Source organism: Penicillium subrubescens (genome assembly GCF_028828155.1).
Source record: "Penicillium subrubescens strain IBT 31985 chromosome Unknown utg000005l_segment0_segment0, whole genome shotgun sequence".
Taxonomy (NCBI): Eukaryota; Fungi; Ascomycota; class Eurotiomycetes; order Eurotiales; family Aspergillaceae; genus Penicillium; species Penicillium subrubescens.
In genome coordinates this window covers 1,086,284-1,102,840 of record NW_026643155.1, presented here as the reverse complement: position 1 = coordinate 1,102,840, position 16,557 = coordinate 1,086,284, and the positions used below count along the sequence as shown (strand labels likewise).

General features: G+C 45.8%; 3 protein-coding genes across 3 annotated transcripts; 1 reads left to right on the top strand and 2 right to left on the bottom strand.

Moving 5' to 3' along the window:
• Positions 1–67: 67 nt before the first annotated feature.
• Positions 68–2,868, bottom strand: N7473_006883 (uncharacterized protein; the record flags this gene model as incomplete). Its single annotated transcript, XM_057152823.1, has 2 exons — positions 68–75; positions 723–2,868. The coding sequence occupies 2 exons, from the start codon at positions 2,866–2,868 to the stop codon at positions 68–70; spliced, it is 2,154 nt and encodes a 717-aa protein (XP_057007161.1).
• Positions 2,869–2,898: 30 nt separating this feature from the next.
• Positions 2,899–5,784, bottom strand: N7473_006882 (uncharacterized protein; the record flags this gene model as incomplete). Its single annotated transcript, XM_057152822.1, has 3 exons — positions 2,899–3,957; positions 4,019–4,173; positions 4,239–5,784. 3 exons carry the CDS (start codon positions 5,782–5,784, stop codon positions 2,899–2,901), a joined length of 2,760 nt encoding a protein of 919 aa, XP_057007160.1.
• A 2,891-nt stretch (positions 5,785–8,675) lies between these two features.
• N7473_006881 (retrotransposon gag protein) lies at positions 8,676–9,878 on the top strand (the record flags this gene model as incomplete). Its single annotated transcript, XM_057152821.1, has 1 exon — positions 8,676–9,878. One exon carries the CDS (start codon positions 8,676–8,678, stop codon positions 9,876–9,878), a length of 1,203 nt encoding a protein of 400 aa, XP_057007159.1.
• Positions 9,879–16,557: the final 6,679 nt, after the last annotated feature.

Sequence of the window (16,557 nt, the reverse complement as noted above, 5' to 3'; positions counted from 1 at the left end):
CGAATGATTTAATTCTCTCGGACCTTTGTTTATTTCAAACATTGCCGTCCTGTCATAGCTCTTTGGATTACATCTCTATAGCAAAATATCGCTTGGATTAGCCGCTCTATATTAGAGTCCCTTGCTAAATAAAAATTCAATTTGAATCTAGGTAGAGGTTGAAAATCCCAAAACAGTAGATAATAGAGCGTCGTAGGTTGTACTGATTTATATCGTGGGAAGAATTACACTAGGCTTAGCTCCTTTCTAGGAAATCGGTCTACTCAATTGATAGCTCATGACGCCAGGAACTGCCGCCTTTCCACCCGGAACTTCCAGCGGCAAGCCATCACCACTTATCTACAATATTGAATAGCGTTACAATCAATAATTGACTGCACATAAGTGCCAGTATTTGCTAAACGAACACAAGGAGGTAGCATAATCAAATTTGATGGCGATCTATCGCCACTTCGCAAGGAAGCCAGAGAGAGGAACAATCTAGTTCGAATACGTGAACAACCTCTGCAGAAGAAGAAGAAGAAGAAGAAGAAGAAGAAGAAGAAGAAGAAGAAGAAGAAGAAAGGAAACAAAGAAGGGAAGGCCTATATAGGCCGAAGCAATCAACCTGGCCCTGGAATCATCCTCTAGGAGAATCCCGAGCAGGGATCTCCCTATCGGATCTCCTTCAAAGTTCAATCCCAAACCCCCACCTACCACCGAAGTGTACGGACTCTACTTACTACCCTTCCAATCCCAGGCCCATGCAGCCTGCCGGACCATCTCAATGTCGCTCCCCTTCCACCTCTCAATCATACCGAGTGTACGCTCATTCAGTGGCACCTCCGCTCTATGTGCAGTCTCCAACAGCAGCACTGCCAATTTCACTCGGACCCAGACCTTGACGAGCCTATCTCGATTATCCCCATCATCGAAGTCTTCCCCAAGCAGCAGAGCACAATCCTCGCGTTGATCCTGGCGGACCTCTCTCAAAATTGGCGCAAAGGAATCCACCTTGATCAGTAACACGGGGTCTGCGGCGTATTTGGATATCATTCCAATGATTCCCGAAACAAAATCTCCCAACGCCGAATTTGATGGAAGTGGGCTCCGCGACGGCGAGGGAAGCATCTGAACCTCGTATTCAAATGTGGCTGGGACGGCTACTAGATGAGTGCTTAATTCTGGCGACCATCCTTCTTTCCGGACCAGTTCGGCTGCCTCCACGATACTCATCATGAGCTTGGTGGCATTGCTATAACGCGAGGGGAAATGAACACCTAGATCTCCTCTTGCCTTCCTCAATCTCTGCAGAATACACAACGTATAACTCGGATGAACGCTGTATCTCCCCAGTTGATGGTTGTATGCGACTGGACACTTCGAGAACAGTTCGACACGAGATCTGAAGTCATCAAGTAAGATCTCATCCGTGATGCCGTTTGGAACTTTGCTATCCATAAGGAAACAAGAACGATAGGTATAATCGAAAGGACATCGATCACGCTGGGACCTGAGAAGGGCTTGCAAATGATCTCGCACATTGGCGTCTTCTTTTATTGGGTCCGTGGACGACGCGAGCGCTTCGGAGATCCGATTAAAAGAGTCACGGTGCAAGTACATTAGGCCCCAGCTATGATGATACTGCAAGTAGGTCGCCGGGAGGTAGCGTGCCCATTTGCGGAGGACATTGTTGATTAGGTCAGAAGGGAAAGGACCGATGTCCGCGGCGGTTAGACCGAGACCTGAGAGTGAAAGACCGAGCCTTGCGAGCAAGACGGTCATCCATCGGGTGTGTTGCCGGATAGACTCTGTCACCACACGCAGCACGACTTTTTGAACATAATCCGAATGCAATTCTTTCGGGACGTTTGTGGCTGCATCCGAGATAATCAAATCTAGGATCGGACGGGAGCTCGAGACTAGAGGCAGAGAGGCTCCAGCCTCCGCTGCCCGCCAGCTATCCTCAGTGATAATGTGCCTCTCACTAGGTCCTACCGCCGACGACAAGGCAATAGTGGACAAGGCTTGGAATACATCATCATTCTGATTCGGGCGAATCAGGTTGAAAAAAGCTTTGACTATCTCCACACGGACGTCAATATGACTGCTGGCACCGTACATGCTGCGGAGGAGATGTAGTTGAGTAGATGGTGCAAGAAAATCTGCCTCGGCAAGAGCCTGTACGAGCATCTTTGCTGTGGTGATCTTGACAAACGGCTTTGCTGGGATGTCACCCGGTTCTCGCTGCCTTTGGAGTGTATCACACACATCCATAACAAAAGTCTGCATTAGGTCGCCGGCTTGGTCTGGCGTAAGGATTCGTCCAATCTTCACAAGGTTCATCTTGCGATGGCTTGAAGAATCATGAGGGAATTCCTTCCATACTCTCAATGCCACTCCTGTCATCAGCTGGGGCTGACTGCTGTGCAATAGTAATTTGATCAACTCAAACGTACAATGCAAGAGCTTTGGATAATTGGGAGCATTCGGCGATGCTTTCAGCGTATCCAAGAAGGAATAGATGAGATCTCGCAGTATCTGAGCTGGTACATGCTGAACAGCCCCCTCCAAAGCGACGAGCGTCTTTGTCATGACCTCATTCCCCTCCGGCTTAATCACTCGCGTTACAAACTCGTCAGATAGATTTGTTGGTCCGTAGCGTGGACCTTCGGCCTCAGGGAAACCCGTCCCTAAGAGCCGTGGCTGTGAGGTGTAGTGGTCTAAAATTAGCAGGGCTGACAAGATCACTGCTTCCCGGCGGTTGACACAAAGATCCTTGCTTCCAGCAGTATATGAAGAGTCATCGAGCCAGAATCCGATTGGACCGAGCTTTGATTGCGGCTTTATCTCTCGGGTGCGAACAAATGATTCATCGCCGATCCGCATTGGGAGGTGCATGCGGTAATTGAGAAGGATTCAAGGTATTTCTCTTGGCCTTTTCTCATTCACTAAGGGCACACCAAGTTCCATATCCTCGGCATCTTGGTGTGGATTCCATTTTGTTACCTCCGGTACCATTGGAACTTTCGATATCAACGATATGCGTGGTGATGAAGGAGGCCGCACAATATTGATTGCTTCAACTGCACAACCATCTCGAAGAACACCAACGAGCCAATCCTCGAAAATCTCAAGGTGCAACAGCTGTGTCTGAAGGATCGAGGAATAATGCTTCCAAATAAGTGTGACCGACTTGGTCTTGTCTGCTTCGCGCGAAACCATGGCACGAATTGCATATCCCAAGTCATCCACAAACATGGGAATGGGCCCGAGCGGATGTGTTTTCGCGGCGACGACGATATCCCGTGGGCTGAATAAGATTTCGCTGAGCCTAGACGACAGAAATGGTGCTTCTTCAGGACGCTCCAAGGCATGGTACAGCCATGTTGAGTCCATAACCAAACGCTGGATTGGAAGCCCTCGAGGCCAACAGGGCTCTAATGTGGAGATATCTGGGGTATTGCGAGCACGCAGGTCTTTCCAAAGCTTATCCCTTGCTTTTGCCAGTCGGTCCATAAATGAAAGGTCGACTCGGCTAGGGCTGCTAGGGCACTCGACATTCCCCATTGCTCCCGCTGGACCGCTCCAGGAGAAGACTGCCTGGCCTTGTATGTTTCCTTCACGCTCAAAATCAATGATGAGTGGTAACGTGGAGTCAAGCAATGTCTCAACTAGCTCAGACTCTGGGGCTAATTCGTTGGACAGGTAGTACCGTACCGCAACCATCCTCTGGCGGACGATAGTAGATAACATGGAAGGCACCATGGATGTCATGCTTCTCATATTACGAGCCCATGGTTCGCGAAGTAAAAGTAGTAAACTCTCAAGCAGGCCCTTCAAAGTTAGATGTGCCTTCTGCACATCGGCTCGAAGGTCCAGTTTGGATATCGGCTTCACTACTCGTGTATCAGCTCCGCATGAGAAGACATCTTTGGCCTCAAAGTAAATAAGAGCCAATATACTGGGAAACGTTTTCTTTTAATATGATGATAAGTCAGAAAGAGTACGAAGTTTTCTGGGAAGAAAGGATAATTACCTGATCTCGGAGGAATCGCTGACTCCATTTCACCAAGTCGCAGAAGATACTCACAGACTTTGTTTCAGAGGCAAGCTTTATGGCCGATCTTGCCCATTTTAACCGCTCACTACTCTCTCGGTCACGCGTTGCTCGCTTTTTCATCTCGGCGAGGGCTAGATGCTGTTAGCTGAGTTGCTAGATGCCGCACGCGCATGCAGGGGTTAGTTCTTATGTATACCTTTGAGAGTAACAGGAAAGTCATCGCTTGTTTTCGCAGTCGAACCCTCCCACTTTGCCCAAAGGGAGCATTGATTTTCCCAAAACAGTTTCCACGAGTTTCGCTCCACTAGATCACTCGGTAAATATGTGTCGCAGTGATGACTCTGGAGTATTCGTCGGAAGAGGGCCTTAGAGCTAGATACAGGCAACCCGCGCAGAACATCATACTCCCAAACCGGGATGAGCTTTCTTTCTTCTTCCGACGGAGGCCAGACAGTAAGATCAAAGTTCAGAGTAGGTGAATGCCTGCAAAGAAGTTGGAGAAACTCGAGCTTTCCATCAATGTGCACATATGAGAGCAGTTTGCATAACTCTCGTGTAAATGTTGCCTGCGTCCGCTGCACTGAGAGCCGCTCGTCTCTGCTTTTCAACACCTGTTGTATAAGACAATATTCTAACGCAGCTTGGTTCACGGCGCTAGGTCTGGAAGGAGACGATGCTCGGAGCCTTCTCATGGTCGGGTAAAAGGGTCCTTGATGTCCAGAGGCGCCAAACCGTGCTAGCGACCAGCATCGAATGACCTCTACTGGGAGGTACTGGGACAACCAATCCGAAGAATCTGCAACTCGACACATTTCCAAGCTGGAACTAATGATGGGTAGGATGGAATCAAATGGCAGGTTGCGGCGAATGGCAAGGCGCACAACCAACTCGGTCCATCGTCGGATTAGGATCTGGTTTGTCCATAGGTCAGGCTCGTCGGCTCTGATGTGCGATAGCAGGTCCAGGCCAAATTTTAGGCCCGGAGGAATATCTGGCGGAATATCTGTGGCATGAATTGGAACGTATGCTTCATTCGACTGCAATAATGCGTTTACACAAGTGTCCAGGATACGGCGCCGCACCTTCGGTGGTACCTCCACCGTACCGTTTGCGATCTGTCGTAGGAGTTGCGAATGGCGTCGACCGAGTTCACGGTAGAAGGGCCCGGAACAAAGGATACTGGATCTCAGAATCTCGGTCACTCTCTTTGAAGTACAGCATGCATACAAAGGGGCCATATAAGTTGACAAGGATCTTGTGGTCCAAGTGTCAGACGAATCGATGTTGGCCACGAGGTCATCAATACATATCGCGAACAATTCCCCGCCTGGACCTGGGGATATGGCTTTGACGAACCACCGCACTTGAGCCTGTGGAAGTCCGTCAAGAAGGGTCTTGATTCCCTGCGCTCCACCAAGAGGGTCCCATCCGCGCGTTTTCCATGATTTTTTACGGAAGATGTGTCGTAGAACCTTGCTGCCTGCTCGGCGGACTCCAGCGGATTTCTGATCGCAAAGTGCGCCGAAGAGAAGGTGGGGCGAATGTCGATAGGCTATGAATAGCCAGACTTGGTAGACGAAAGAAGAGACCGCTTCCGTGTAGACCTGATGCAGAATATACGAGTTGATAGAGCTGAGATTTTCCTGCGAAGGGTCGCTCAGCAATATGGTTTGCAGATGCTTGGCGAGCGCAGCCGGGTGGACCAGCAACACTCGGGGCTGTAGATCCTCGGGGATCTGCATCTTCTGTGTGTCGATTTTTGTTGAGGCGTAACTTGACTTGGAAAGAAATTATGGTTTGATTGTATCCTTATACGTTCCCGTTGAAGCAGTAGACTCTGAGTCACTATCTCAGAGGCAAAAACGCTAGCGCAAAACTAACCCAGCGGGATCCCGATCGGGATAGCCTCGTCCTCATTATTAGGATTAGTGCACCAACCTCCAAGGCTACGGTGATTAATGCCACTAGGGGAAGATGGAGCTTGACTATAAACGTTCAGAAGTGACTACAGTATAAGGGCCCTGAACCAAAAGAGCAAAACTCACTCGAACAGGCAATTCGCAGATCCGTCGTTATAGCCTATTTTCAGACTACTCCGCTGTTGTCAATAAATTCACTACCTGGTTTGACGCTAACTACCCTAATACACAATATAATATTTTCTCTAGCCAAACAATCTCTTCTAGGCCTCCTCGCCCACATGATACATAATTAGCTTTAATTCTACCTTCTACGTGATGTCGGACCGATAACTACACTATAGGGTAGGTGACGGTCTGCGCACTAAGCACTGGATATATTACTACGAGTCTACGCAAACTTTTCTTAACGAAATATACAAGGGGCCCGAAGTACAAATTAGTTAACGATAATAATGATTGTATACTAGGAAGAATGGGAAAACATAATATAGTTATCTATGTTTGTCTAGAGGGAGAATATCCACAATCTTGACAGTGCCCACGGCACTGTTGGCACAGGAAGCGAAGAGAGAAGAGGGAGACTGAGTCAAATTGGTCTACCTAGAACAAGGAAGACGAAGACGACTAGGAAAGGAAGAAGAAGCAGAAAGGAACAGAACAGGGTCTATAAGGCCCTGAAGCACAAAGGAAAGGAACATGCCTGGACCTAGCAGGAAATCACCAGCCTGCTTCATGCAGGGCCAAAGAGGACGACAAACCCTGCAAACCCTATCGAGGTCAAAGGGGATCGAGTCATCAAATCTAATAGCTACGGAGTACTTAGAAAGGGCTAATCAGAGTAACAGAATCGAGAAAGGAGGGAAATAATATTAATTAAGTAAAGGAATGATTAATTAATTAATTAAAGAACATAAAATAGGGGAGCTTAGGGGGTTAAAATACCCCTAAGCTTATAGTATAACTGAGGTCCTCGAATATTATAATCCTAGTCACCTAATCTTAATAGAAATAGCTAGAGATTACAATATAAAAATGTTACCTTAGGTTAGTATAAATTTATTATAATATATACTACTTGTTACGGTATAAGAAGTAACCAATTTAGGTTATAATATCCCTTTGGCAAGGAGAGATTACGAAGCTTACTATTTAGCTAATATCTTCTATGTTTAAAATTTGTATAAATTCAGTATACTTTTAGCGAGGGAGGATCATTATAAGCTTATTAGCTACTACACCACCCGCCCAAAAGTCTGTATGCACTTAGCCCCACTACCCATCACCGTAACAACCACCTACAATCTTGTTTTTCCTCCTACACCACCCCTATAGCTCTAATCGCTATACGGGTGCAAATCGTATCTAAGGGGCTGAACTTTCGGCTAAGCAGCGTACTGCAATTATATACGCTCTCGAAAATAGGCTTTCGAGCTAGGCTAAGTTGGCTAAGGAGTTTAGTTGCCACCGTAATACAATAGCTAACACCTTTAAGCGCTAGCAGGAACGTAATGATACGAAATCACGCCCTCGTAGCGGCCGACCCCCTAAGTTTAATACCCGATCTCGCAATTTAATTAAAATATACGCCCGCCGGAACCCTTTTTAGTCCTATCGAGCCCTAGTAAGTAGGGTGACTGGTTCTCTATTAGTTAATACGATTCGACGGACTTTAAAGCGATCGGGGATCGTTCGGCGCCTCGTAAAGCGTAAGATCCCTATTAGTAGGATTCTTGCGTTTAAACAAAAGAGATTTACTCGCTGTTAATGCTCCGAATTTTATATAATCTCTACGTTTCGAAATTAGATCTTCTCTAATAACTATTCTATCTAACGAACTTCGAATAATAGGCTACAATAGTACTAGCGGCTTACTTCTAAAGTATACCGGATTAATCTTATAAATCCTAAGATTTATTTAAGGGTAACGCTGTTAGCACCTAACAGAAATGCTGGCCGCACCTAATAGGGCCTGATTTCTGCCTGATTTTTGCCAAGCCTTTTACGCCTTACAATTACCAATTCAACCACCCTCTTTCTTCTTACACACACATCCTTTCCTTCTTCTATTCTATCTTCTACTACGAGGCCTATCACATAACCTCCTACTAGCCCTACTATAATCATATAACCTACGCACTAATTTTATTCAATCTATTTACTAACTAACTCTTACCTACTACCCCCTACTACTAGTTACTAACTATAGATTCTTTATACTCTATAATCCTACCTACCCTATTACTAAACCTGCTATAATTCTATAAGAGCTTTGACCTTATAAGGGAAGCCTGTCACGGGCCAGTGCCCGATATAGGTCACGTGTATCACGAGACCTTGGCGTATTGACGTGGAGAACGCGCGGGATAAACTTCCCCTCCTTAAGCTTTTTGTAAACAGCATGTTGGCCTAGTTAGATTGAATCTAAGTCTTGCTTCAGCCCTTCACATACAAAAAGCTTCCTTCTACACCTAGAAGTATCATTGGTCATTGGAAAAGCCCTAGGAAAGCGACCTAGGCACTCATTGGAAACACCCCTGAATCCCAAGCGATTCAGTGACGAACACATATCGGAACGGAATCCTCGCGCATAGATCTCTCAGCGCTCGAGACGGATTAGAAAGCCCTAGAAGATCTCAATTCCTAGGCACACTGGAACATTGGACGAAAAGCGACCGAAGCATTACCGGCACGCTACACAACCCCTAGGCGCTATGCAGCACCAGGAATCGACGAGCCCTCCCGGGTGGGCGCAAACGCTATTACAGCAGATAGCACAGACCCAGGCTATGCAGAACGAAGAAAGGGAGCGGCGTCACCAGCAAGATGCTGCTCAAGAGGAGCGGATGCGTCGCCTCGAGGCAATGCTGGAGCATCAGGCCTCACTAGCCATAACGACAACCACGACGAACGAAGGGCAGGCGACACCTGCACGATCAGCCACCGAATCGGTGCCGGTTCCCCCACGAACAGAGATTGTTCACCGACCGAAACCACGTCTCCCGGACCCAAAACCATTCGGTGGAAGCACGAGCGATTGGCCAACCTGGCGCATTTCGATGGAGAACAAGCTTAGTGTGGACGGCGAAGCTATCGGTTCCCCTCAAGACCAATTCATGTACGTATTCTCTAGACTAGAGAAGCTCGCCTGGAAGAATACTGGAACCTTCGTGAAACTCCGCCGGAACACTGGCGAACCGCAAGCCTTACTCGGCCACCTTGAGAATATCTACGGAGACCCGAATATCAAAGCACGCGCAGCAAGACGACTCCACCAGATTCGACAACCAGAAGACATGAGCTTTTCTAGGTTCCTTCCTAGACTAGAAAAGGAATTCGCTGATGCAGACGCTCTTGAATGGCACGACGAGGCAAAAAGGCAGATCCTTCTTAGCGCGCTCAATAAGACCATGACGAATGCGTTAATGAATCGAGGCATCCCTGCTACCTCGGCGGACCTGATCTCCCGGCTTCACGAGATCAGCTCAGATATGGATGCCCTTAATATCAACAAAGAGGAACGAACACGTCGTCCGCGCTCGCCTAGACAAAATAGCGATGAAATGGATTGGACACCGACCGTGTCGGTAACCCGTGCCGAACCACACACGAAACACCGCCGACCCGAAAGCGGAACGCCGAGACAAGCTCAATGGGTTAGTCAGGACGAGATAGATCGGCGACGTGCTGAAGGGAAATGCCTACGATGTGGAAAATCTGGACACCTTATCGCGAGGTGCGCGCTCCTACCGGCACAACGGCCGAATGGTACACGTATCGCTACTACCTCGAGCAAGAAGGGAAAGGAGCGCACGGTCAAAGTGAAGAAGTCGAAGCCTGCAAGTGACCTAGATTCAGTAATAACGGCTTCTGACGACGAGAGTGTGACTACTGAGGATGAATCGGGAAAAGAGTAGCTCCTGTTCTAAGTCGCGAGCAGGAGCAAAAGGGGGTCGAGAAGCTACTGGAACGTAAGACATTACCGTTTATAGTCGATGCTAGAGTGAATAGAATCCAATTTACACAAGCTCTCGTCGATAGCGGCTGCCGCTGCTATGCAACGGTAAACGAGTCTCTAGTCCAGTCGCTCGACCTCCCGCGCATTGAGATACAGCCACGAGTCCTTGACGGGGTGGTGCCGGATCAGTACCGAATCACCCACATTACCCATTTCGACCTCGACGTCCACGGCCAGCAACAAGGCCGCGTGTTTGCGTATATCATCGGACCCCAAAGCGACAGTATGATACTTGGGGACCCATGGCTACACGACGTGAACGGACGATATTCAGCACGGAAAGGATACCTAGACATCTTCACAAAGTCTGGGGAGCGGACAAGATGTTGGAACCGCGCGGATCGCACTATCGGGCCCCCTGGAGTGAAGGCGCTACGCGTGGCACAGACAGAAGCTTCTTCTATCCAACAGCTTGTACGGAGCGTATCGGATGCAAATCGTTTGCAGATCGGTAGGGTTTCGTTAGACGATATCGAGAAGGCATTACGACCAAAGAAGTACCTCGATCCAAAGGACAAACTGCCGAAACACTACTGGCAATGGCTTGCCGCTTTTAGCCAACAGTTAGCCGATCAGCTGCCTCCACACCGGCCAGGAATCGATCATAAAATCCCTCTGAAACGCGATCGAAACGGTGTCGAAGAGCCACCGCCATATGGCCCTCTCTACGGCATGAACAAGGAAGAGCTTCTTTACCTACGAAAGACCTTAACAGACCTGCTTGGGAAGAACTTCATACGTGTAAGCCAATCGCCTGCGGCAGCACCGATCTTGCTAGTTAGGAAGCCAGGCGGCGGCGTACGATTCTGTGTTGACTATCGGGGGTTAAACGAACGAACAGTAAAGGATCGCTACCCCCTACCACTGATTCGAGAGACGCTACGGAATATGGGCCACGCTCGCTGGTTCACAAAGCTCGATATTATCGCAGCCTTCCATAAGATCCGTATCCACCCTGGAGAAGAATGGAAGACTGCATTTCGGACGCGATACGGGCTCTACGAGTGGAACGTAACCCCGTTCGGATTGACTGGCGCACCAGCAACGTTCCAGAGGTATATCAATCAGACTCTGCGGGAGTACTTAGATGACTTCGTGTCGGCCTACGTTGACGATATAATTATCTACACTAACGGGACGCTAGCGGATCACCGCCGAAAGGTCGGCGAAGTCCTGCAGAAACTAATGGACGCTGGCCTCCAATGTGACATTGCGAAATCGGAATTCGAACAGGACTCAGTGAAGTACCTCGGCTTTATCGTCGAGGCTGGAAAGGGGATTCACGTCGATCTAAAGAAGGTGGAAGCTATTAGGGCATGGGAGAGACCGAAGTCTATACGGGATGTGCGAAGCTTTATTGGGTTTGCGAACTTCTACCGGCCATTTATACCACGATTCGCCGACCTTTCGGCACCCTTAACACGGCTAATGAAGAAAGACGCTATATTCAAATGGGACGACGATTGCCAACAGGCCTTCACGGAACTGAAAGAGCTCTTCATAAACGCACCAATCCTAGCACATTTCGAAGAGGATCGTCAAACAGTCGTAGAAACTGATGCCTCCGGCTGGGCAACTGGTGCGGTTCTATCGCAATATGGACCCGACGGGCAGCTACGGCCATGCGCCTACCTATCTCAGAAGCTATCCCCAGCAGAATCAAACTACGAGATCCACGATAAGGAGCTTCTAGCGATTATACGTGCTCTGCGCGAATGGAGACCTGAGCTGAAAATGGTGCCTCGATTCACTATCGTGACGGACCATAAAAACCTTCGATACTTCGGAAAAGCACAACATCTCAACGAACGGCAGATGCGATGGGCAGACCTCTTAACAGAGTTCGACTTTGACCTCCGTTATCGCCCTGGCAAGCTTGCAGTAAGGCCGGATGCACTATCACGACGGAGTCAGGATATGCCTAAGAGTATCACTGACGAAAGGCTGTCGAATCGCTTCCGAATCCTACTCAAAAGGGTCAAGATCAAAACGGGTCGGCTAAAACTTCAATCAGCCGACAGCCAACCCAGTGAGGAGATCGATTTCGAAAGAGATATCCCCCTCTTTGATGAACCGGAACTTCAGACAGAATGGAAAAAGGCAAGGGCGTCTGACTCGATCTACCAACGAATCTCCAACGCTTTGCTAACGGGAGAGCGCCGAATCGCTGCCGAAACGAACATTAAGACCAGCCTATCGGAGTGCCATTTAGATGATCGAGGGGTGCTTCACTTCAGACAGCGACTCTGGATTCCAGACAACGAGGTTCTACGCACAGGAATTATACAGAAGATCCACGATTCACACGTTACGGCGCATCCTGGGCGAGACGCTACCTATTCGATACTTTCTCGACGGTTCTTCTGGCCAGGAGCGGCGAAAGACGTACGACGTTTCCTCCGGAACTGTACAGTGTGCGGACGGAGCTCAGTATGGCGAGACACGAAACATGGGTTACTGAAACCGCTACTAATCCCCCAGCGAATCTGGGCTGAAATATCCGTTGACTTTATCACCGGGCTACTACCCTCCGGACCCACGGGAGCAACGAACTGTATGGTGATAACAGATCGGTTGACAAAGAGCGTGATTCTGATCGGAATGAAGAATACAACAGCAGAGGATGTAGCAGAGGTGTTCCTCACACACTTCTATATGCATTATGGGGTGCCACTAGCGATTGTGAGCGACCGCGGCCCGCAATTTGTGAGTTCCTTCTGGGAAAGAGTATGCGAAAGGCTATCGATTCAACGCCGATTATCTACTGCTTTTTATCCCCAGACCGACGGTGTAACAGAGCGTGCTAATCAGGAGATCGAACGAATTCTACGCGTGTTCACTACATACGCACAGGATAACTGGAAGGATCTACTACCAATAGTCGCTGTGGCAATCAATAATCGTGATGCCGCTTCAACAGGAATCTCGCCATTCTTCTTTACCCACGGTTACTATGTTGATCCGATTGGTATTGACGAAGCAGGGCAACTACAAGACGCCCTGACCCCACCACGAAAGGCAGGCGAAACGTTCGTGAATCGCCTACGAGAAGCTACCGATTAGTCCCAGGCCGCTATTACTTCCGCGCAGGCCCTTCAAGAAGAGCAAGCGAACCGACGTCGACAGGCAGCGCCTATCTACAAAAAGGATGACTGGGTTTGGCTAAATCTGCGGAACGTACGCACACAGCGACCGTCAAAGAAGTTAGATTGGCTACATGCTCGATACCGAGTAGTAGACGTCCCGTCGCCGTTCACAGTCCGACTTAATGTGCCTACTGGTATACACCCAGTGTTCCATATTGAGTTAGTTCGCCCAGCAGCAACGGACCCATTCCCATCTCAGTTAGTAGACGATTCACAACCACCACCACTACTAGTTAACGGAGAAGAGGAATACGACGTAGAGCAAATCCTAGCCGTACGAAGGAGGAAGATTGGGCGAGGATATCGTGACGAGGCGTTAGTGAAATAGAGAGGATAGGCAGAACAGACGTGGGAAAGGCTAGACTTAGTGCAGGATTGCAGCGCCTTGGATGCCTTTGAAGCGCAGCACGGCACCGTTTCGGATGTGATTCGCCAGCAAATCGGCACCGAAGCCCATATCGTCGTGCCCCTAACGAGATTGAGGCTGGGAGGGGGTATTGTCACGGGCCAGTGCCCGATATAGGTCACGTGTATCACGAGACCTTGGCGTATTGACGTGGAGAACGCGCGGGATAAACTTCCCCTCCTTAAGCTTTTTGTAAACAGCATGTTGGCCTAGTTAGATTGAATCTAAGTCTTGCTTCAGCCCTTCACAAAGCCCTTCAGGAATCTGCTAGGGAATAGGGTTTTACCCTTGTTACTAGGAAATTAGATAAATGGCGCGTTAACCTTACTTATTCCCTTTAGCTAAAGCCTACTAAGAAAACCCCTTTAGTCTTATCTAAGGCTAAATCTCGCGTGGTTATTAAAATTAGGACTAATTGCCTATATATAATTTAAATCTGCTAGTAGAAGGCTAGGAATAATATTATTCTTAACTATTATAAGATTATAGTTAAATATAGTGAATATAATTATAGCCTAGCTCTACTTAATCTCCTAGTTCTACTATAGCAAAAAGAGAGGAAACAGAAGGAAGAGCGACTTCTCAATTACTTCGAAAAAGGCCTAAAACCTATAGAAATTTCGATACTTTTAGAGCCTAAGAAGAGCCTTCTAAACTTAAATAACCTCTAAAACCTCTACGCTTAAATAAGATTAATTTTCCTTACTAATTATATATCGATTAAAGTTGTAATAGAGAGCTTACTTAGGTAGATTATATAATATAAATTAGATAATATATAGCGGCTAATTAGAATCCTTTTTATCTTAAAGATTAGCCTTTAATTTCTTCGTATTTATCTAAATATTCTATAGATAGATACTATATATAAGACTAATCAGTAAGATAGGATAAATAAGAGAAAGATAAGAGGAAAGTAAGAGGAAAGTAAGAGAAAGATAAGAGAAAGATAAGAGAAAGCTAATTTACTTAGGTTAATTAAGTATAATATATTAATAATTAATATTATCGGATAAACCTTAATAAGGAAAACCTTCTATATAGTCTATTACTTTGTTAATAATAAGTAAGAATTGTTATATCTTTTAATATTTTAAGCTCTTTAAAAATAGCTTATATAAGTAAAGATTTAAGCTCTATATATTATCTTCTTTAATAACGTAGACTCTCTTCTAAATATATATAAGGAGATCTTTAAGAATTTAACTTATATACTCTGTCTCTAGTATATTATAAAGAATATCGAAAGTTATATATAGCTAATAATTTTAAAGTAATTACTCTTATAAGACCTTCCGGATATTTTAAAGAAGACTATTAATAAATAGCGATATATTAAGGCTAAATTTATACAGATTATCCCTAAGCCTATTAAGGATAGGATAGAAGTACGAAAGGCCTCTTTTTTAGGAGCCCTTAATAATCTAATCTACGAATTAGTAGTCGAATATATTAAAAAGTAGTAATTTAGTAAGAGGGCAAAGTAATTTATACGCTACTATCTTAACAGAATTCTCTATTATAATAAGCTTACTTCTTCTTATATAGAAGGAGCCTACGTAAAGCTTAAGTAAGAAATTCGTACCTTAACTAGCGATATTCTTATAATAATATAAGTTATTTCTTGAGTCGTTTCCTATATAAATTTATAGGCTTTTAACTTAATCTAGGATAAAATACACTATTACTCTATCTCGCTTTAAGTTCTAATTTTACGTAATCTCCTTAATCGAATCTTACGAAGCGTAATCCGAAAGGTTTATAATATATAGGGGGAATTTAGTTAAGCAGGGAAGCTACTACTCTCTTATACCTAATACTACTAGAAATCTCTTAGTCTTCTATATAATTATATAATAAAAGATCTTATAGATTATAGCTAATCTCTTCTTCTATCCTATTTTAACCGATAACACTAGCTAATCCTGCTAAATTAGGTAATGTAGACGAATCGGTAGTAAATCAGATAGATAGGAAGGGTTCGGATTAATAAGCCGGCGTAGGTAAAGGGGGTTAGATAGCCGAAGCTGCTTAAGACTGTGAAGCGTTAGCGGAGATGGGGGGGGGGGGATTCTTACCGGTTAGAAGTTCGGGGCAAAGCGAAGCCGGGGTACCTACGTGTTACAGACCTTAAAGAGGCGCAGGGACCGTAGCTACTTAAGGGGCAACCGTAGACTAATTATCCTACGGACGCTAGGGATTAGCGTTATTACGTACGTTTCGGTATACTTAGGTATACCTAGAGAGGCTCTAAGGCAGACACTCGAGGCGGGAGCCAGAAACGGCCTACGGCTAACTATTATAACTAATACCTACTTACCTAATAGGACAGTTAGCGCGATACAGGAACTAGCCGCTAATATATATAACTTAAGGGTATATAGTTAGGTATATTACACAGACTATAGGAACGACTAGTCTAGTATACTATCTACTATTCCTAACTGTAGACTATAACCACGAAGGGCTAGATATATAAGGACACTTATTCTATACTATATATTTAGTTCTTCGCGATTAATCTTATATTATTACTTAGTTACTACCTTTAGTACTTTGTACTTTATAGTTTACCTTTAAGATAACCTAACTTATAAGTAGGGGATTTACTTAGTAGTGATACTTAGTGATTAACTTACTTAGCGTGTATTTCTAGTATATTCTGTAAGATACTTAATAGGACCTAAACCCGATATAAGGCTTCGTATAGTATTAGTATAGTTACGAGCTACTCTTAGAATCCGTAGTTAAAATTAGGTAAGTATAACCTATAGATATTCTAACTTATAATGATTAGTCAGTAACGCGTAATATATTAATTGCCCTATCTTTGAACTATAAAGCAAAGTTATTATAGTAGGTAATAATAGCACTTTAAAGGGAAAAACTCCTATTAAGGCGCTAGCAGCAGAACTCGATTCTAATAATAAGCGTAATAATAAGATTTAAGATCTTAAGGCTATTATTAAAGAGCTTTAGAGTAACCTAAACCTTCTTAGAGGTAACTATAATAATTATATAGTAAG